This window comes from Monopterus albus, unplaced genomic scaffold, assembly GCF_001952655.1.
Source record: "Monopterus albus unplaced genomic scaffold, M_albus_1.0 scaffold29.1, whole genome shotgun sequence".
NCBI lineage: Eukaryota > Metazoa > Chordata > Actinopteri > Synbranchiformes > Synbranchidae > Monopterus > Monopterus albus.
Genome location: NW_018127909.1, coordinates 2,646,293 through 2,660,151, shown reverse-complemented (window position 1 = coordinate 2,660,151; position 13,859 = coordinate 2,646,293). Strand labels below are relative to the sequence as shown.

At 43.9% G+C, this 13,859-nt stretch overlaps 1 protein-coding gene and 1 long non-coding RNA gene across 3 annotated transcripts in view; one reads left to right on the top strand and one right to left on the bottom strand.

Moving 5' to 3' along the window:
• LOC109957840 (uncharacterized) overlaps nucleotides 1-13,859 on the bottom strand; it is a 71,049-nt gene that overhangs the window by 20,243 nt on the left and 36,947 nt on the right. The gene's annotated exons all lie outside the window — the stretch shown is intronic.
• Nucleotides 5,894-7,534, top strand: hmx4 (H6 family homeobox 4). Its single transcript, XM_020596018.1, has 2 exons — nucleotides 5,894-6,301; nucleotides 6,446-7,534. Exons 1-2 carry the CDS (start codon nucleotides 6,079-6,081, stop codon nucleotides 7,021-7,023), a joined length of 801 nt encoding a protein of 266 aa, XP_020451674.1. The 5' UTR covers nucleotides 5,894-6,078; the 3' UTR covers nucleotides 7,024-7,534.

Here is a 13,859-nt window from a genome sequence, read left to right as displayed (position 1 = left end):
GGGTCTGAGCTGTCGGTCCACAGAGCAGGCGGGCTGACCGGGGTGCCACATCATTCAGACAGCCCGGTGAACACAGACAAGCCTGATATGATGAAGACTTTGACACACGCAACCTCATTTATAAAAACGCCATTAAAACAAGCGGAGGATTAAATGATGACATAATGGTGATAGAAATGCAGTAGAAAATTGCGCTGTTGGCGCAAGAAAAAAACAACAAAAGCTCTAGATAAACCCAAGAGTTACACCAGTCCAGAGAATATTTATACAATTTACAGCAGTAACTCTCCTTTGCGCTCACCCAATGTACGCACCGAGCACGCACACCCTGCGATTTAGTTTAATTGCGATGACAATAGATTTTTTTATTCTGCTAGAGAGAAAGAGAGAACAGACAACTCTCGCAACAAGTCCTATGGAAACACAAAACAATGTGCTTTCATGGAATTAAACAAACCAAAAGAGATTTTGGCGGAATATACCATAAGGATATTTTTTTTCAAGATTGCCTGCAATTACGCTCTTATTTTGAAATTATTTGTGATTATCCTAAAACACAGCCTCAAAGAACATTTGTCATTTGGCTAACATTAAACGTCTACTATATACTTTCTGTTCTTATTGTCCTTTCTTCACATTTGTGAGGTTTGTTGTGATGTGATATTTGTAGTGAATGTAGGCACAGGCCTATAAAAGCATGAAGACAAGTTATTTCCTCCAGTATTAAATGGCAATTACAGAAAACAAATAATAAATGTAGGCCTAATATTTTTCTTTGCAAAAAATCCCAGGCAGGAGCTGAGCCTTAAACTCCTCAGCAAGTGCTATGGCTGGTGCTCTTATGCGGGGAAGACGAGGAGACACAGAACAAATTAAAAAGGTTCATCACCAGACGCAATATCAAGTCTCTGTACTGAGCAGAACATTACAAGACAGGTGCAAGACTCAGCTCTTCAACATGCGGCTTATGTTACTGTGTCTGCGCGGAGTGTTGAACCGCTGATCCTCTGTCAAAGGGTAAGTCTAGCCTTAGGAACGGAGGGAGGGAGGAGGGGGGGAGATTAAAGGTCAGCCTGCTGACTCCACTGAAGTGAAGGGAAGGAAAAGGCTCAGATGTCTTGCCATTTCAACGGAAAGGGTAAAGACGCCCGCCAGCACTCATTGAAATGTTTCAGATGATCTAGTAATGATAATCTTATCTTAATCCGCGCGATGAGGGCTGCATTCAGTGGCATCTACCTTAACCAGTTAACTTTTGCTTGCACAGTAAGTTATAAGGGCTACTCCTAATGATGAAGACTCGCTCTTAGCTCAGCAGCAGAACAAACTGAAGAGTCAGTAACTTTAAGATGGGGTCTTATGGACCAGTCGAGTTTTCAAGAATGTTATTCGCTACCTTGTGGGAAGATTTCCCAAGAACCAAAGGCCTGATGTTCTAAGTCACATTGCGATGGTGAGTTTACAGTTATTAATTTATCATAAAAAGATAAAAACAACATGACAATAAAACAACAGTTTGATATTCACTTTGCAGGCATCAGCGGCTCCTGTTTATTAGAGAACCTGTACTGACCAATGGGCCTGAACATGTCAGTGGATCAAGGAGAACGCATATAATTAATTAATTAAAATCACACGGTGCACAATAAGCCTATTGTCAAGTGCTTGAGCTGTCAGAGAAAGTGTTGCTAACCTTTGACAGCTGTGATCAAGAACATCACGCCACTGTGAATCACAACCGAATTATTTTATGAACTGAAAATGGAAACATCAGCATCCTCCAGATCCCGTCAAAGGGTACCCAAACCCATTCTACAGGCTTATAATACAAGCAGGTTTTTATAATGGTATACATGCATCCTTACAATAACAGGCTCTATAGTGTCTCTGCTAGTTAATGGCAGACTGTAAGCGTTTTCTATGTCAGAGCAGACCGAGACAGAGTGGAGTCCCAGGCTGCTGCCCTAGTGGAGCTTTATTTTTATTTGCACTCTAATTGACCCAAATAAAGAGTGCTGTACTTGGTTGCTTGGCCTCGAGGGGACGGGCCTGCACGTAAAGACACACTCGCACGCACGCAGCAGCGGCGGCTGACGCAGAGACTGCTTACAGTAATTCTCCTTCCCTTGGAAACCCCTATTTGCTCTTGTGCTCGTCCAATCGCTATATGGCCTCGGCTCGTTTAAAACATTTTTCACTGTACTGCTCTCGGTCTCCCCCTCCTCCCGGTGACACCGAGGACATACCCGTCCCGTCACTGCATTGACTCATCCGATCACAGCGCAAAAGCAGCGACGCCTGAAATGTTTGACTGGCCTTTCGGCTGTCTTAATGCGCATTCGGGTCAGGCTTCGCTCGGTTTTTCCGTAAAAGCACCGTGACATATGGAAAACATGCAGGATAAGCTTGCGGACAGCCCGACTCCCACTTCATCGAGGGTGTCATCCTTTTTTATCGAGAACATACTCGGCAAGGGACGGAATGGGCAGGAGTCGATGTCGGGCGATAGTCAAGGGAAAGTGGAGACGGTCTCCACTGGGAAAGTCCCAAACGCACATTTCGCCGACACAAGCGCTCCAGCGTCCCATGGCTCCAGTTCCACAGCTCCGTTCCCATACAGAGAGCCGCTGTTGCAGTGGTACCGCGGGGGTGCTGAGAACTTCAGAGCTTTTGAACCGCACAGTGAGTACAGCTTTTACGCGTGACGAGAACGTCATGCTCTAAAATTAAGCTGTGTGCAACAAAATACAGAGAACGCACAGACAGTGCGTTGCAGATATTACCGGTACTGTTAGAAGAGGTGAAATAGACTGGTGCATGTTTAGCATTTTTTAAATGAATGGGTCATTTATACTCACCGATACAAAATTAGGCAAATTGCAAATTGCACGGAGCATCAAGCCAATAGACTCTTTAAAAGGAACAGCAACAGAGCATTTTTGCTTATGGTCTCATGTGTGAGCACAATAATGCTACTTTTTAATTAGGTGAGTCGAGGATCCCAGTGCTGTGCTCTGTTTTCCCAACCTGGTTTTTACAGCGGTTTCCAAACTCCTTAAACGCTAACGTGACGTGATTTCTAATGCAAGTTAATTTACCATTCGTCTAATCTGTTAATCAACAGACTCAGGTACAAAATCTGTAAAACACAGACTTAATGTTTGATGTCTGTGAGCCAAAGCGCTATCTACGGATACTTCATACTTGTCACTAAGACGGGTATACTCTGCAGATTCAGCATAAATACCCACCATCCAACCCAAAACGAGACGCGCAGGGGCACTACACGTCAACATGCACTTTTACGCACATCCCTTGCCACTGGCGCCACTCACACGCACCTTTATATGAAAACAAAATGCCCCTCCCTTTGGCGTGTATATAAACGTCCAGTATCACAATCGCTGTGTTCACAAGTAATGAAAGCCCCTTGGCCAATGTCAATGCCCACAGTGAATCATGATATATTCAGTTAAACGCTGCTAAAATCTTGCTGGGTTTCCTGTAGTAGCCTGGTATCTATGAATTACAGTCTTAAAAGGGATTATATGTCCAGCAATTCAAGCCTGGTATCTATGAATTACAGTCTTAACTTCCTAAGAGGGATTATATGTCCAGCAATTCACTCAAAACGTCTCAACTTTGCCCATGTGCACCTCAAGTTTAGTGCATGAACTAAATCCAAGTTAATTTAGAATTCACGTTTTAACGTAAGTGAAAACAAACTTACATTTTCTTGTGGTGCATTTGTATTTCTTTTTTCTGGTGTCAGATTTATTCATTCATGATGCAGATGGGGGACGTTTCAATGTGTAAAATAGAATAAAAAAATACAACAAAGCTTGACAGAGAAAATAGAATATTTCGCTAATATTTATTGGTGTAACTCTAGTTATTTGTCTTTCTCCTTTCAGGTCCAAGAGACAACACAAGTTCAGAGGAGTACTGCTGCTCCATATGTACCAGCGACAGAGATTCACCCGCAGTGTCCGACACAATAACGGAGACCAGCGAGGAGACGGAACGGAAACCAGGCGAGCGCAACCTCACAGACGAAAACGAGGATGCGCAGTACACTTTTGAAACCCGGCCGATGCAAGAGGCGGCGTCCGACCCGAACTCCCACCGGAAGAAGAAGACCCGGACCGTGTTCAGTCGCAGTCAGGTGTTTCAGCTGGAGTCCACTTTCGATGTGAAACGGTATCTGAGCAGCTCGGAGCGAGCGGGGCTGGCAGCGTCTCTCCACCTGACAGAGACGCAGGTCAAAATCTGGTTTCAGAACAGGAGGAATAAATGGAAGAGACAGCTGTCGGTGGATCTAGAAGCTGCTCATATCCCAAATTCAACCCAGCGGATTGTTAGGGTCCCGATCCTGTATCACGAGGGACCCGCACTCACTGCAACACTGGGCTTCAACTTGAACAGACATCCTGTTTCTCCGCCCGTTGCTGGCTTCTCCACCTCTGTCAGCTCTCTGTCCTCGTTTGCTCACTCCATGAGCATGTTAAGGTCACAGATGACCGGCTTGGTGTGAACACCATCAAACACACACTCACCGACTCGTGTGATAACACATAAAACTGTGGACTGTATCAGCAGCCGCTGATTATGGCGAGATGACTCATATTTGTGTTCAAGAGTCTGCTCCTGTCACAGCATAGAGACAATGGAGGCCGGTGTTCATGTACTGTATATGTTTGAATACACACATATTTTTGCAAACTTAACTCTATATTTAAAGCCACGGATTTTTTCAACTTTGTCACTTTTTCACATAATAGATAAATAAAAAACGAGCACAAAACAATCTGTTTCTGTTCTATAAACGCCTACGCTGCTGTTAATCGTATATGTGCAGGGTAACAAAGTGAAAACAGATGTTCTCTGACAAGCCAAAGAACAAGGCCTAGAACAGACAACTGCCTTTTCAGAGATGGACAAAGTTAAACTTTATACACTTGGCGAAGTTTCTGCTGCAAGTAGGACTGTGTAAGAAGGATCCCCTGTCTTCTGTTTCGACGTCCAACGAGCAGAGCATTTCATAAGGTTATCTATGAAAGGACTTTCCCCCAATGACAAACAAAAATATTCAACAATAACCCGAACATGCAGAAATTCACGTCAACCTGTTTCGTTCTTACTGCCAAGTCTGTGTCCTTGAGTTCTAAATAAAAAAATCTATAGGTCTGAGGCAAAAAGCACGGATAAAGTCAAAACGCCACGAATAACTGTGTTGATTATGAACTTCAGCTTTTCTCCAAAAGCATGTATGCCCCCAAACGTAAAGAAAACAGTAAATAGCAAAAGAAGGGTTCAAATCAACAAAAACCTAAGACTGATTTAAAGCTGCATTTTGACATTTCGCACTGCCTTTAAATGAGAACTTATCTACGCCTTGAAATACAACAAATACCTCCATAAAGAAAATAGCTTTTTAAAAATAATATATTTGAGAATTATGCAAAACACAGTGATACGCGCACAATGCAATGTCATAATAATAACTTCAGGGGCAAAAACGTTTTTCAAATTCGGGACACGCAAATCTGACCTGAATTAAGCAATTGGCAGGCCGATCCTGCAGAAAGACAGAGTTCAGGATATACACCAGTGCGTAATCAAGTGCGCATGGTCTCACAGTGCACACATTGCACAGTGTGAAATAACCGTGAAATTCAACAATTTTCCTGGGGGACCCCGGCAGGCCTCTGGACCTCGGCTCTCCTTGCAGAAAATGCAGGAGGATGAGGGAACGTCAGAGAGGAGTGGAGGAGAGAGGAGGAGAGAGAAGACACAACACTACCCCCTCCCTTCTCCTCGCTGTTATTGGCCCGAACTGCACGCTGCTCTGGACCAATCAGCGAGGACGAAGCGCGCTCCATCCGCTGTGCGCAGAAACGGTGCAGGCAGAGCATCGCCAGCCTAGCAGTGTCTACTCAGTGGTTGCTACTATGGTGCGTGGAGCATCGAGCCGTTAGTGGAGAGATTAACGCCCCAGTTTCAACTTAAAGGCGAGCAGAGCAGAAGTAAAACAGGGAAAAAAAGGAAGAAACAAAGAGGAATAAGGCCTTGGAGAATATGAACAAAGTGGACGCACCATGTCGACCCGCTGCCTCTTTGAAATTCACTATTGACAACATTCTCAACCTCAAGACAAGCGGGGCCAACAATGACAGATGTCTCCCCACCGGGCTGCAGGATGACACGATCATGGTGACGCATAAAGACGAGTTCCAGAGTCACCACAAGGAGCACGGAGCCCAGCAGAGTCTGGGCGCGGGTAGCAGGGTTCTCGAAAGCGGTAAGAGCTGCAGTCTGTGTACCGTATGTCACCCGTATTCACAATTAGGCACGACTCTTATCAAATAATACTGCAGTTTCAGTTGAGTGTGATGACACGGAGACTTAAACACAGCGGGTTAAACGAAGTGTACTTTTGTTTTAGAGTTGATCACAGACTGCAGCGGAGCAACGGAATCGGTCATCAGCAGCCACAGAGATCCGAGAAAGGCGGAGGAGGTGCGCTTTGAGAGCGGGGACAGCAGCTGCGACGACAGCGGCTCCGCCATCGCGCCCACGGAACCCCGCAAAGGAGCCTGTCCGGTCAAGAAGAGCAAAATGATGACGAAAAAGAAAACGCGCACTATTTTCTCCAAGAGACAGATTTTCCAGTTGGAGTCTACCTTCGACATGAAACGTTATCTGAGCAGCGCAGAGCGCGCCTGTCTCGCCAGTTCCCTGCAGCTCACGGAAACCCAAGTGAAAATTTGGTTTCAAAACCGCAGGAATAAACTGAAACGGCAAATTTCCACCGACATCGAAGGACCCGTTAGCGATTTCCCCGAGACTGGAAAGCCGGTGGTGGTGGTGGGGCAGCTCCCGGCCATGTACAAAGACAGCAACCTGCTGGGGAGGTGCCTGCTGCCCGTTCCTCTCCCCGTGGTGTACCCGGGGAGTAGCACGCCTTATCTCTGCTTCTCAAACGCCAGCAAGTACTTCAGCCTGTATGACGGGGATGTATGATGGTTTTAGAATTTTCCACGTGAAAGAGACACTTTCTGGTGGTGCGTTGCCAAGTTCAAAGCATTTAGAGGGTGGGGCCCGACCTGCGGCCTCAGCTGTTCACGAACACTGAAAGTACGACAGCGAAGTAGTTACATATCAAAAAAATTAGCTGATTCGATATTATTTATTTTTCGGAATTAAGGGTTTTGTAGGTCTGCCACTAAACCTGCTAGTTACACATATCCGTTTTATTTAGAAAAGAGCAGCCTAAACTAATGATAGCCTGAGGGAGGCCTAAAGAGCGTCTGTCATTTCTTTTTATTGTTTACATGGCATTATTTTTATGCTTTTAATAACATTTCCAGCAGCCACCAAAGAAATTACTATAGCCTATTTGCATGCATTTCCAGTATCATAATGAATTTGAATTACTAAAATTATCTATGTATTTAAATGAATGTAACATTTTTATTGTGTTTCACGCATGCCTATTTTTTCCTGAGTATCCTACTATTGTTATTTTACTCCACCTTTGTCTAAAGGCTCATTACCCTGTAATTAAAACATCTTCATTCAATAAGTATTATTACAGAACTGATTCAGCATGTTGAGGTGAACTTTGGGTTTTGGAAATTACTGGGTCATTATCATGTGAAACTGCAGTGAACAGGGACACAGTGGTTCAGTAAGTTTATTAATCCAAACAGTCCATTATCAGAGTATCTTTGTTAAAATAAGAGTATGAGAAGACAATAACTGAACACGAACATTAAAAAAAAGACAAAATATGAAATCAAAGCAAAAACCTAAAACATCCTATCTCGGTAAAAGCTGTTGATGCAAACCTGTTTTACATGACACCATGTGTTCTTATTCAGCCGGCCTAAATAGTTTGGAGGCTCATACTCATTATTCCTACCAAAACTCAGGCCTCAGTAACTAGGCACATACTGATGTGCCAATTGTGGTTATAAATGGTATAAAACCTGCATACATTATTCCTACCAAAACTCAGGCCTCAATAACTAGGCACGTACTGATGTGCCAATTGTGGGTATAAATGGTATAAAACATGCATAATTCAATGTTGCCTAAATCCATTACTGTCAGTTGGATATTATCATTAAAAGGAACAGAGACATATAAACTGATTGGTTTCAGGGAACAAACAGTAGACAATGATATCAAGCTCAAAATATTTATCTGCAACTGATGAGACAACAGCTATAGTAAGGATATAAGAAGCACATTATGGTATACCAGATGATCATTATGATTTCAGCCTAAAGTTGTATCTCACTGAGAAATTTAAAACTTGGATTACTGATTCTTTACTATTCTATTTGAAGGGTCACCACATGTACAAGACAACAAGAAGTGGTGACATATTCATGAGGTGAGGCTCATTCACTTTGTGTCTGAATTGTACTTACTCATACATGAACTACACAAAATCAGAAGGCTAATTTTGTTCCTCCCCGAGAAACGAAAACATGGGGAAATATTGATCCATGCAGGAGGTGGCGGACAGACAGGAGCTGAGGCTCATTCCTTCCTAAGTTTCTGTGTGTGATCTGTGTCCCGATCCTCAATTTCTATTCCTGAACGGTGGCTGCTCTGCTGCCAGAACACAGCCACAGGCCATCATCATCAGTCTCAGCATAACTGAACTGTTAAGTGTACATAAAGGAAAGGCGTTATTCTACTTCATTGCAGAAAAAGATTAGGCTTTTGTGCTTCGGAAACACTCCACACTCTAGAGTGAATTAATGCACCACAGTAATTCCCAAAACCTCAAAAGGGAAACAGGGCTACACTTAGGATATGGTGTTTCTTTGTTTCTCACATCATCTGCCTTGTGGAGTGTGTAACTAAAGAACATCCAGGAGAACAGAAATAAGAGGAACACTCAGCGCGTAACAATGACATCATGACATTTTGTGAAACTGGGGATATCAGCTGCTCATTCAGGGTAAAAACTATGCATTATGGTACACCAAAATGAGAGTCAAATATTGTTTCTTTTTGAGAAGTGAAAAGATTTTAGCTCTTGTAATTCAATATTTAAAGAGACTCATAATACTGGCCTTTAAAATCCTGTAAACCACTGTGACAATCTGAAAAGCTCCTCAGTGAACCTCATAATTTTCCCAAGGCCAAAAATAATTTGACATTTTATTGATCCCTGCAAGGCGTTTCACTCCCCTTGTGCCACAAAATTATTATCCTTGACTTGGGCGGCAGCATCTGTTGGTAGCACCAAACTAAACTAGATCCAGCTTGTGGCTTGAAACAAAATTGTGTCTAAAATTATTCTTTGTGAATTGTCAGAAAATGAGTCATGCATTTTTTCCCACTGATGAATATCCACTTCCTGCATTAACTGAGCGGAAAGTTACTTGACCTTATTGGTTCTGGCCTTTGATCCCCAGTATTCTTTACCATAACACTTACCCTTTACAGTTTAAATAATGTAGACCTAAATCTTTGATGTAAATAAGATTTTACATACAAACCAGGGTGCTGTTTGCTCTTCATCAATCCACTGCACCGAAGAAAGAAATATGAGGCATTCACATGTGCGATTCAGAGACGCCGACCATGAATGTGTGTGTGTAGTATGTCCAGCAGCCTGTCTCATGTTTCAGAGCTGCTAGACGTCTCAGTACCCACAATCCCTGGCGGCTACCCACTCAGACATGATGGCAGACTGTCAAGATGCAAGGTGTGGTCAAATGGTATATTACTAACATTCATGTTGTATTTAATGGAGGCATAAATTGAAGGCCATTTTAACTTAAAGGCACCAATGCTGGACCTCTGGACTGCAGAGAATAAGGTCATTAACATAACACCTTATTCTAACCAATAAGTACAAGTCAGACATAAACAAGTCAGACAGTTCACTTCAATGCTCATCATAAGTGCTAACTGTTCCTACCACTGTGCTCTTTTCATGTTGTCACTCCCTCCCTCTGCCATTCTTACTTTGCTTGCCTCCCACCTCTTGCCTTGTCATAGCTTATCACAGTAGTCTGTGCACCGACTGTGTGCGATTATGACTGAATGAAAGGACTAAAGAAGAGAGTGTGTAACAAAGAGAGAGAGAGAGGAGCAAGGAGGGATCTCTGAGAACCAGATGATAAGTGTGTGTTTGTGTTGGAAAAAACTATGAATCAAATTTATCTTTCCTCATGGGTCTGTGCCTCCCTATAGCTTGGGTCTGGCTGGTTGGGAGCAATGGAGTGCTGTTCCTGTTGGGTGGACAGCAAATGGGAATGTGTGTGCAAATTACTCTGTGGGAGCTCTTTCTGCATGACTAGAATCAGGGGGGGCTCGCTCAGCTCGCACATTACTTTAACCTCTGTTGACCTCTCCTAGTCATCTGACAAAGGTCATCGTCAAAAACGATATTAGAGACGTCACCAAACATGTTTCTGTGAGATAAAAGCACAGACTGCCCTGGTAAGATTTCACACGGAGGAGTTTGTATAGATGTTCCATGTGTGGTGTTATAAGCCAAAAATGTATTTGAAAGATAGAGTATATTTGTTTCTAAGTTGCAAAAACATTCTCAATCATCCACAACACTCAGCTCAAAATGAGACACAGTCTAAAACAACATGTTGAAGCAGTATTTGCAGGTGCTCTCTGCCATCAGTCAGCTATGAAAAGCCAGTGTATGGATTCCCCGGGGATGTCCCGATGCACCAGAGGGCAACCAGAGACCAAAACTACATGACACAGCACACTGTAAAGTAAACAATGAAGCTATTAGTTAGAGGGGGAACTTGAGACAGGAGGTCTGTGTATGTGTCACACTTAAAGACTGTTTGATGGCCTATTGATCTGCTAAATTAGCCCCCCCCTGCCCCCCTGATGCAAATTGCTTGAGGAAATTGAAACATGGAGATGGGGATGAGATAGGGGATGAAACCAGATAATAGCAAGTGATACAGAGGCAGAGATAAGAGGTGGAAGAGTGCTGGGATGAGACCAGACTGGACCATGGCCAAAAATTAATTGCAAAGCTAAGTAAGGGAATAATAAATAAATACATAAAATTTAAATGAATGGCTTGATCGGCCACACAGTATAAACTAGGCCCATGCTTGTACTGTAAAGTATGTGCATATGTGTGAGTGGACATCAATGTGTGAATTTAAGAACAGGGAGGTCACTTCAGAACACGTCTCCTCTGACAGTTTACCTGATGCTTTATGGTGCAGTAAACAGAGCAGATACAAGTTATTTTAGTACATTACTCTCTCTCTCTCATTTTCTATATTGCTTAGTCCCAAATGGGGTCGTTGGGGGGCTGGAGCCAATCCCAGCCGGCATCGGGCGAAAGGCGGGGTATACCCTGGACAGGTCGCTGGTCCATCGCAGGGCCAAAACGCAGACGAAGAACCACACACACACACACACATTCACTCCTACGGCCAATTTAGAGACACCAATCAACCTAAGCCGTATGTCTTTGGACAGTGGGAGGAAGCCGGAGTACCTGGAGAGAACCCACACAAGCACAGGGAGAACATGCAAACTCTGCACAGAAAGGTCGCGAACCCAGAACCTTTTCACTGTGAGGTAACGGCGCTACCCACCGTGCTGCCAATAGTACATTTCTATCTCAGGTAAAATTTGGAGCACCTAGTGGCAAGCACTGTGTGGAACTAATTTAAAATTTGATCCCAAATATGTTATTCACCAAAGTTACTACAAATCATTTAGAGGGGGCATGAATACTTGTATGTAATTTCATAAAAGTCCATTAAAGACTTGAGACATTCCACTCTTTCGGCATTACCAAACTCAGAGAAATGCACAGTAGTCCATGCTGCAGTTAGCAACAGACATGCACAGATTAATTGGCTGAGTTCGCAAATGACCGGTGTCCAGCCGATCACTCTGAGATATTGGATTCTGTGCTGGTTAGATTTACAGTAGAGGCACAACAGTTCACATCCCACACGCAGTGGCACGGAATCAGACGTGTAAAATGTACAGTACTCTGATTCACGCTGTGTTCCGTGAAAGTGGCTACTGTCGTGTTTACAGTCTGTTAGCTTAAGTGGGCACTGAATTGGTAAAAATGCAGCTCCCTGCTAAGTTTTAACACAGGGGGTTCCAGGGGGAGTATTATATGCAGGTACGATACGGCCACATTGTGACGAGTCGGTGTGAGTGGCATCAATCAAGTTTCCAACCTGGGAGCTTCCATCGTGTTTTGGTAAGCCATGCTGCCTGCTCTACCTTAGCACCAATTCTACCACCAGTGTGTCAGTACTAAAAGATAAAAAACACTGTTTAACATCCAGTACTAATGAAAACGCATGCCTCGTCATTATGGTACATTAACGGTGGCCCAAATTCAACACTGAAAGCAGTGAATGCTCATGCTAACAAGGTAAAGAAATGAGACTTCTTCCCGTGGCCGTCCACATTCCGATCACTCCGTGCGTGATTGGTCAACACAGCACCTTTGATGTCACAGTTGAACCAGATCAAAACTTTTCACAGCTTAGGGTTACTTTATTTTGCCAGAGCTGTCAGGTTCGCTCAGCGCGACCTGCCTCTCTTCTGCCTTTCTCTCCTCTGTTCTCTCGACCTGCGGGATCTGCACCTCAGCTGTGATGCATTCGGTAATTAGCAACTCGTTTGTCGGTGCGTACAGCTGGGGTGCATCCCGCTGATTACCTGCCTCCTTATTTATACCTCTGGCAGACGCTCTGTCTTCGCCGGAGCATTACGTTACTTACCTTACCCAACTCACACACCCCGTAACAGACCTATTTCCGTGGTATGGCTGATAGTTCCCATGCTGTGGATCACATTTTGCACCTTGGTAAATTGTTTTGTGTTATACATCATTTTGTTTTCCACACTGACAGTTCCTGTGCTGTGGATCACATTTTGTACATTGGTTATTTGTTTTGTGTTATACGTCTGTGGACATTCCCTGCTGACAGTTCCTGTGCTGTGGATATCCTTTTTCGTTCGCCAATCCTCCTGGTTAGTCGTTCTATTCACCTGTCCGTTCTGATCCTCCTCCTCTCCGGGTTCCTGCCGTTAGCCTGTCTACTCCCCTGGTCGTCCTGGTCTCCTCCCCCATCTCTGCCCTACTTTGCTGGTTTCTGTACATGGACTATGATACGTTGTTTTGTTACTGTGCATTTCCCACCATTAAACCCCTTTTTTTTACTAGCACCTGGGTCGGCAATCTTGAGTCCAACCAGTTCTCCCTTACCCTCCTGGTGAGGGGGACTAACCATAACAAGAGCCCCCTGCGGTAGCAGTGCTGGCTACAGTGACCGCAATCCCCCATAGAAATGACAGGGGAGAGCTGCATTTTTTTTCACACCTTTGAAACTCTGAATGCAGTCTAACCTCAAAGGGTGCATTTGTTTCAAGTCCCATATAGAAGGTGTAGGTGGTGGATAGTATTAACAAAATACTGTGGCACTGCTGTGGGGATTCATTGTTCCAGTGGGGAATAAAATGAGCAGCTGTCCAATTTCTAGAAGAGATTGAGACATAGCCTAGTTTTAGTACATTAACAGCTGGTAGGTGTCCGAAAACTCTCAGTGGGGGGGGGCTGCTTTTGGTATCGAACTAACTGATGGGATTATAACCAAAACTTTGTGTCACTAGTATCAGTACTATCGGGATTGATTTGCCCACCCTTAACACATAAACAGTGTCTTTATAAGCCAATTAATACATTATGGTGATAAACATCCATCCATCCATCCATCCATTTTCCTCCGCTTATCCGGGACCGGGTCGTGGGGGCAGCAGTCTAAGCAAAGACGCCCAGACTTCCCTCTCTCCAGACACTTCCTCCAGCTCCT

Bases quoted from the DNA above. Each gene is read 5' to 3' on its own strand.
- hmx4 (XM_020596018.1), top strand. From the start codon at position 6,079: ATGAACAAAGTGGACGCACCATGTCGACCCGCTGCCTCTTTGAAATTC. The intron at 6,302-6,445 runs GTAAGAGCTGCA...CTTTTGTTTTAG, and splicing joins TAGCAGGGTTCTCGAAAGCG to AGTTGATCACAGACTGCAGC.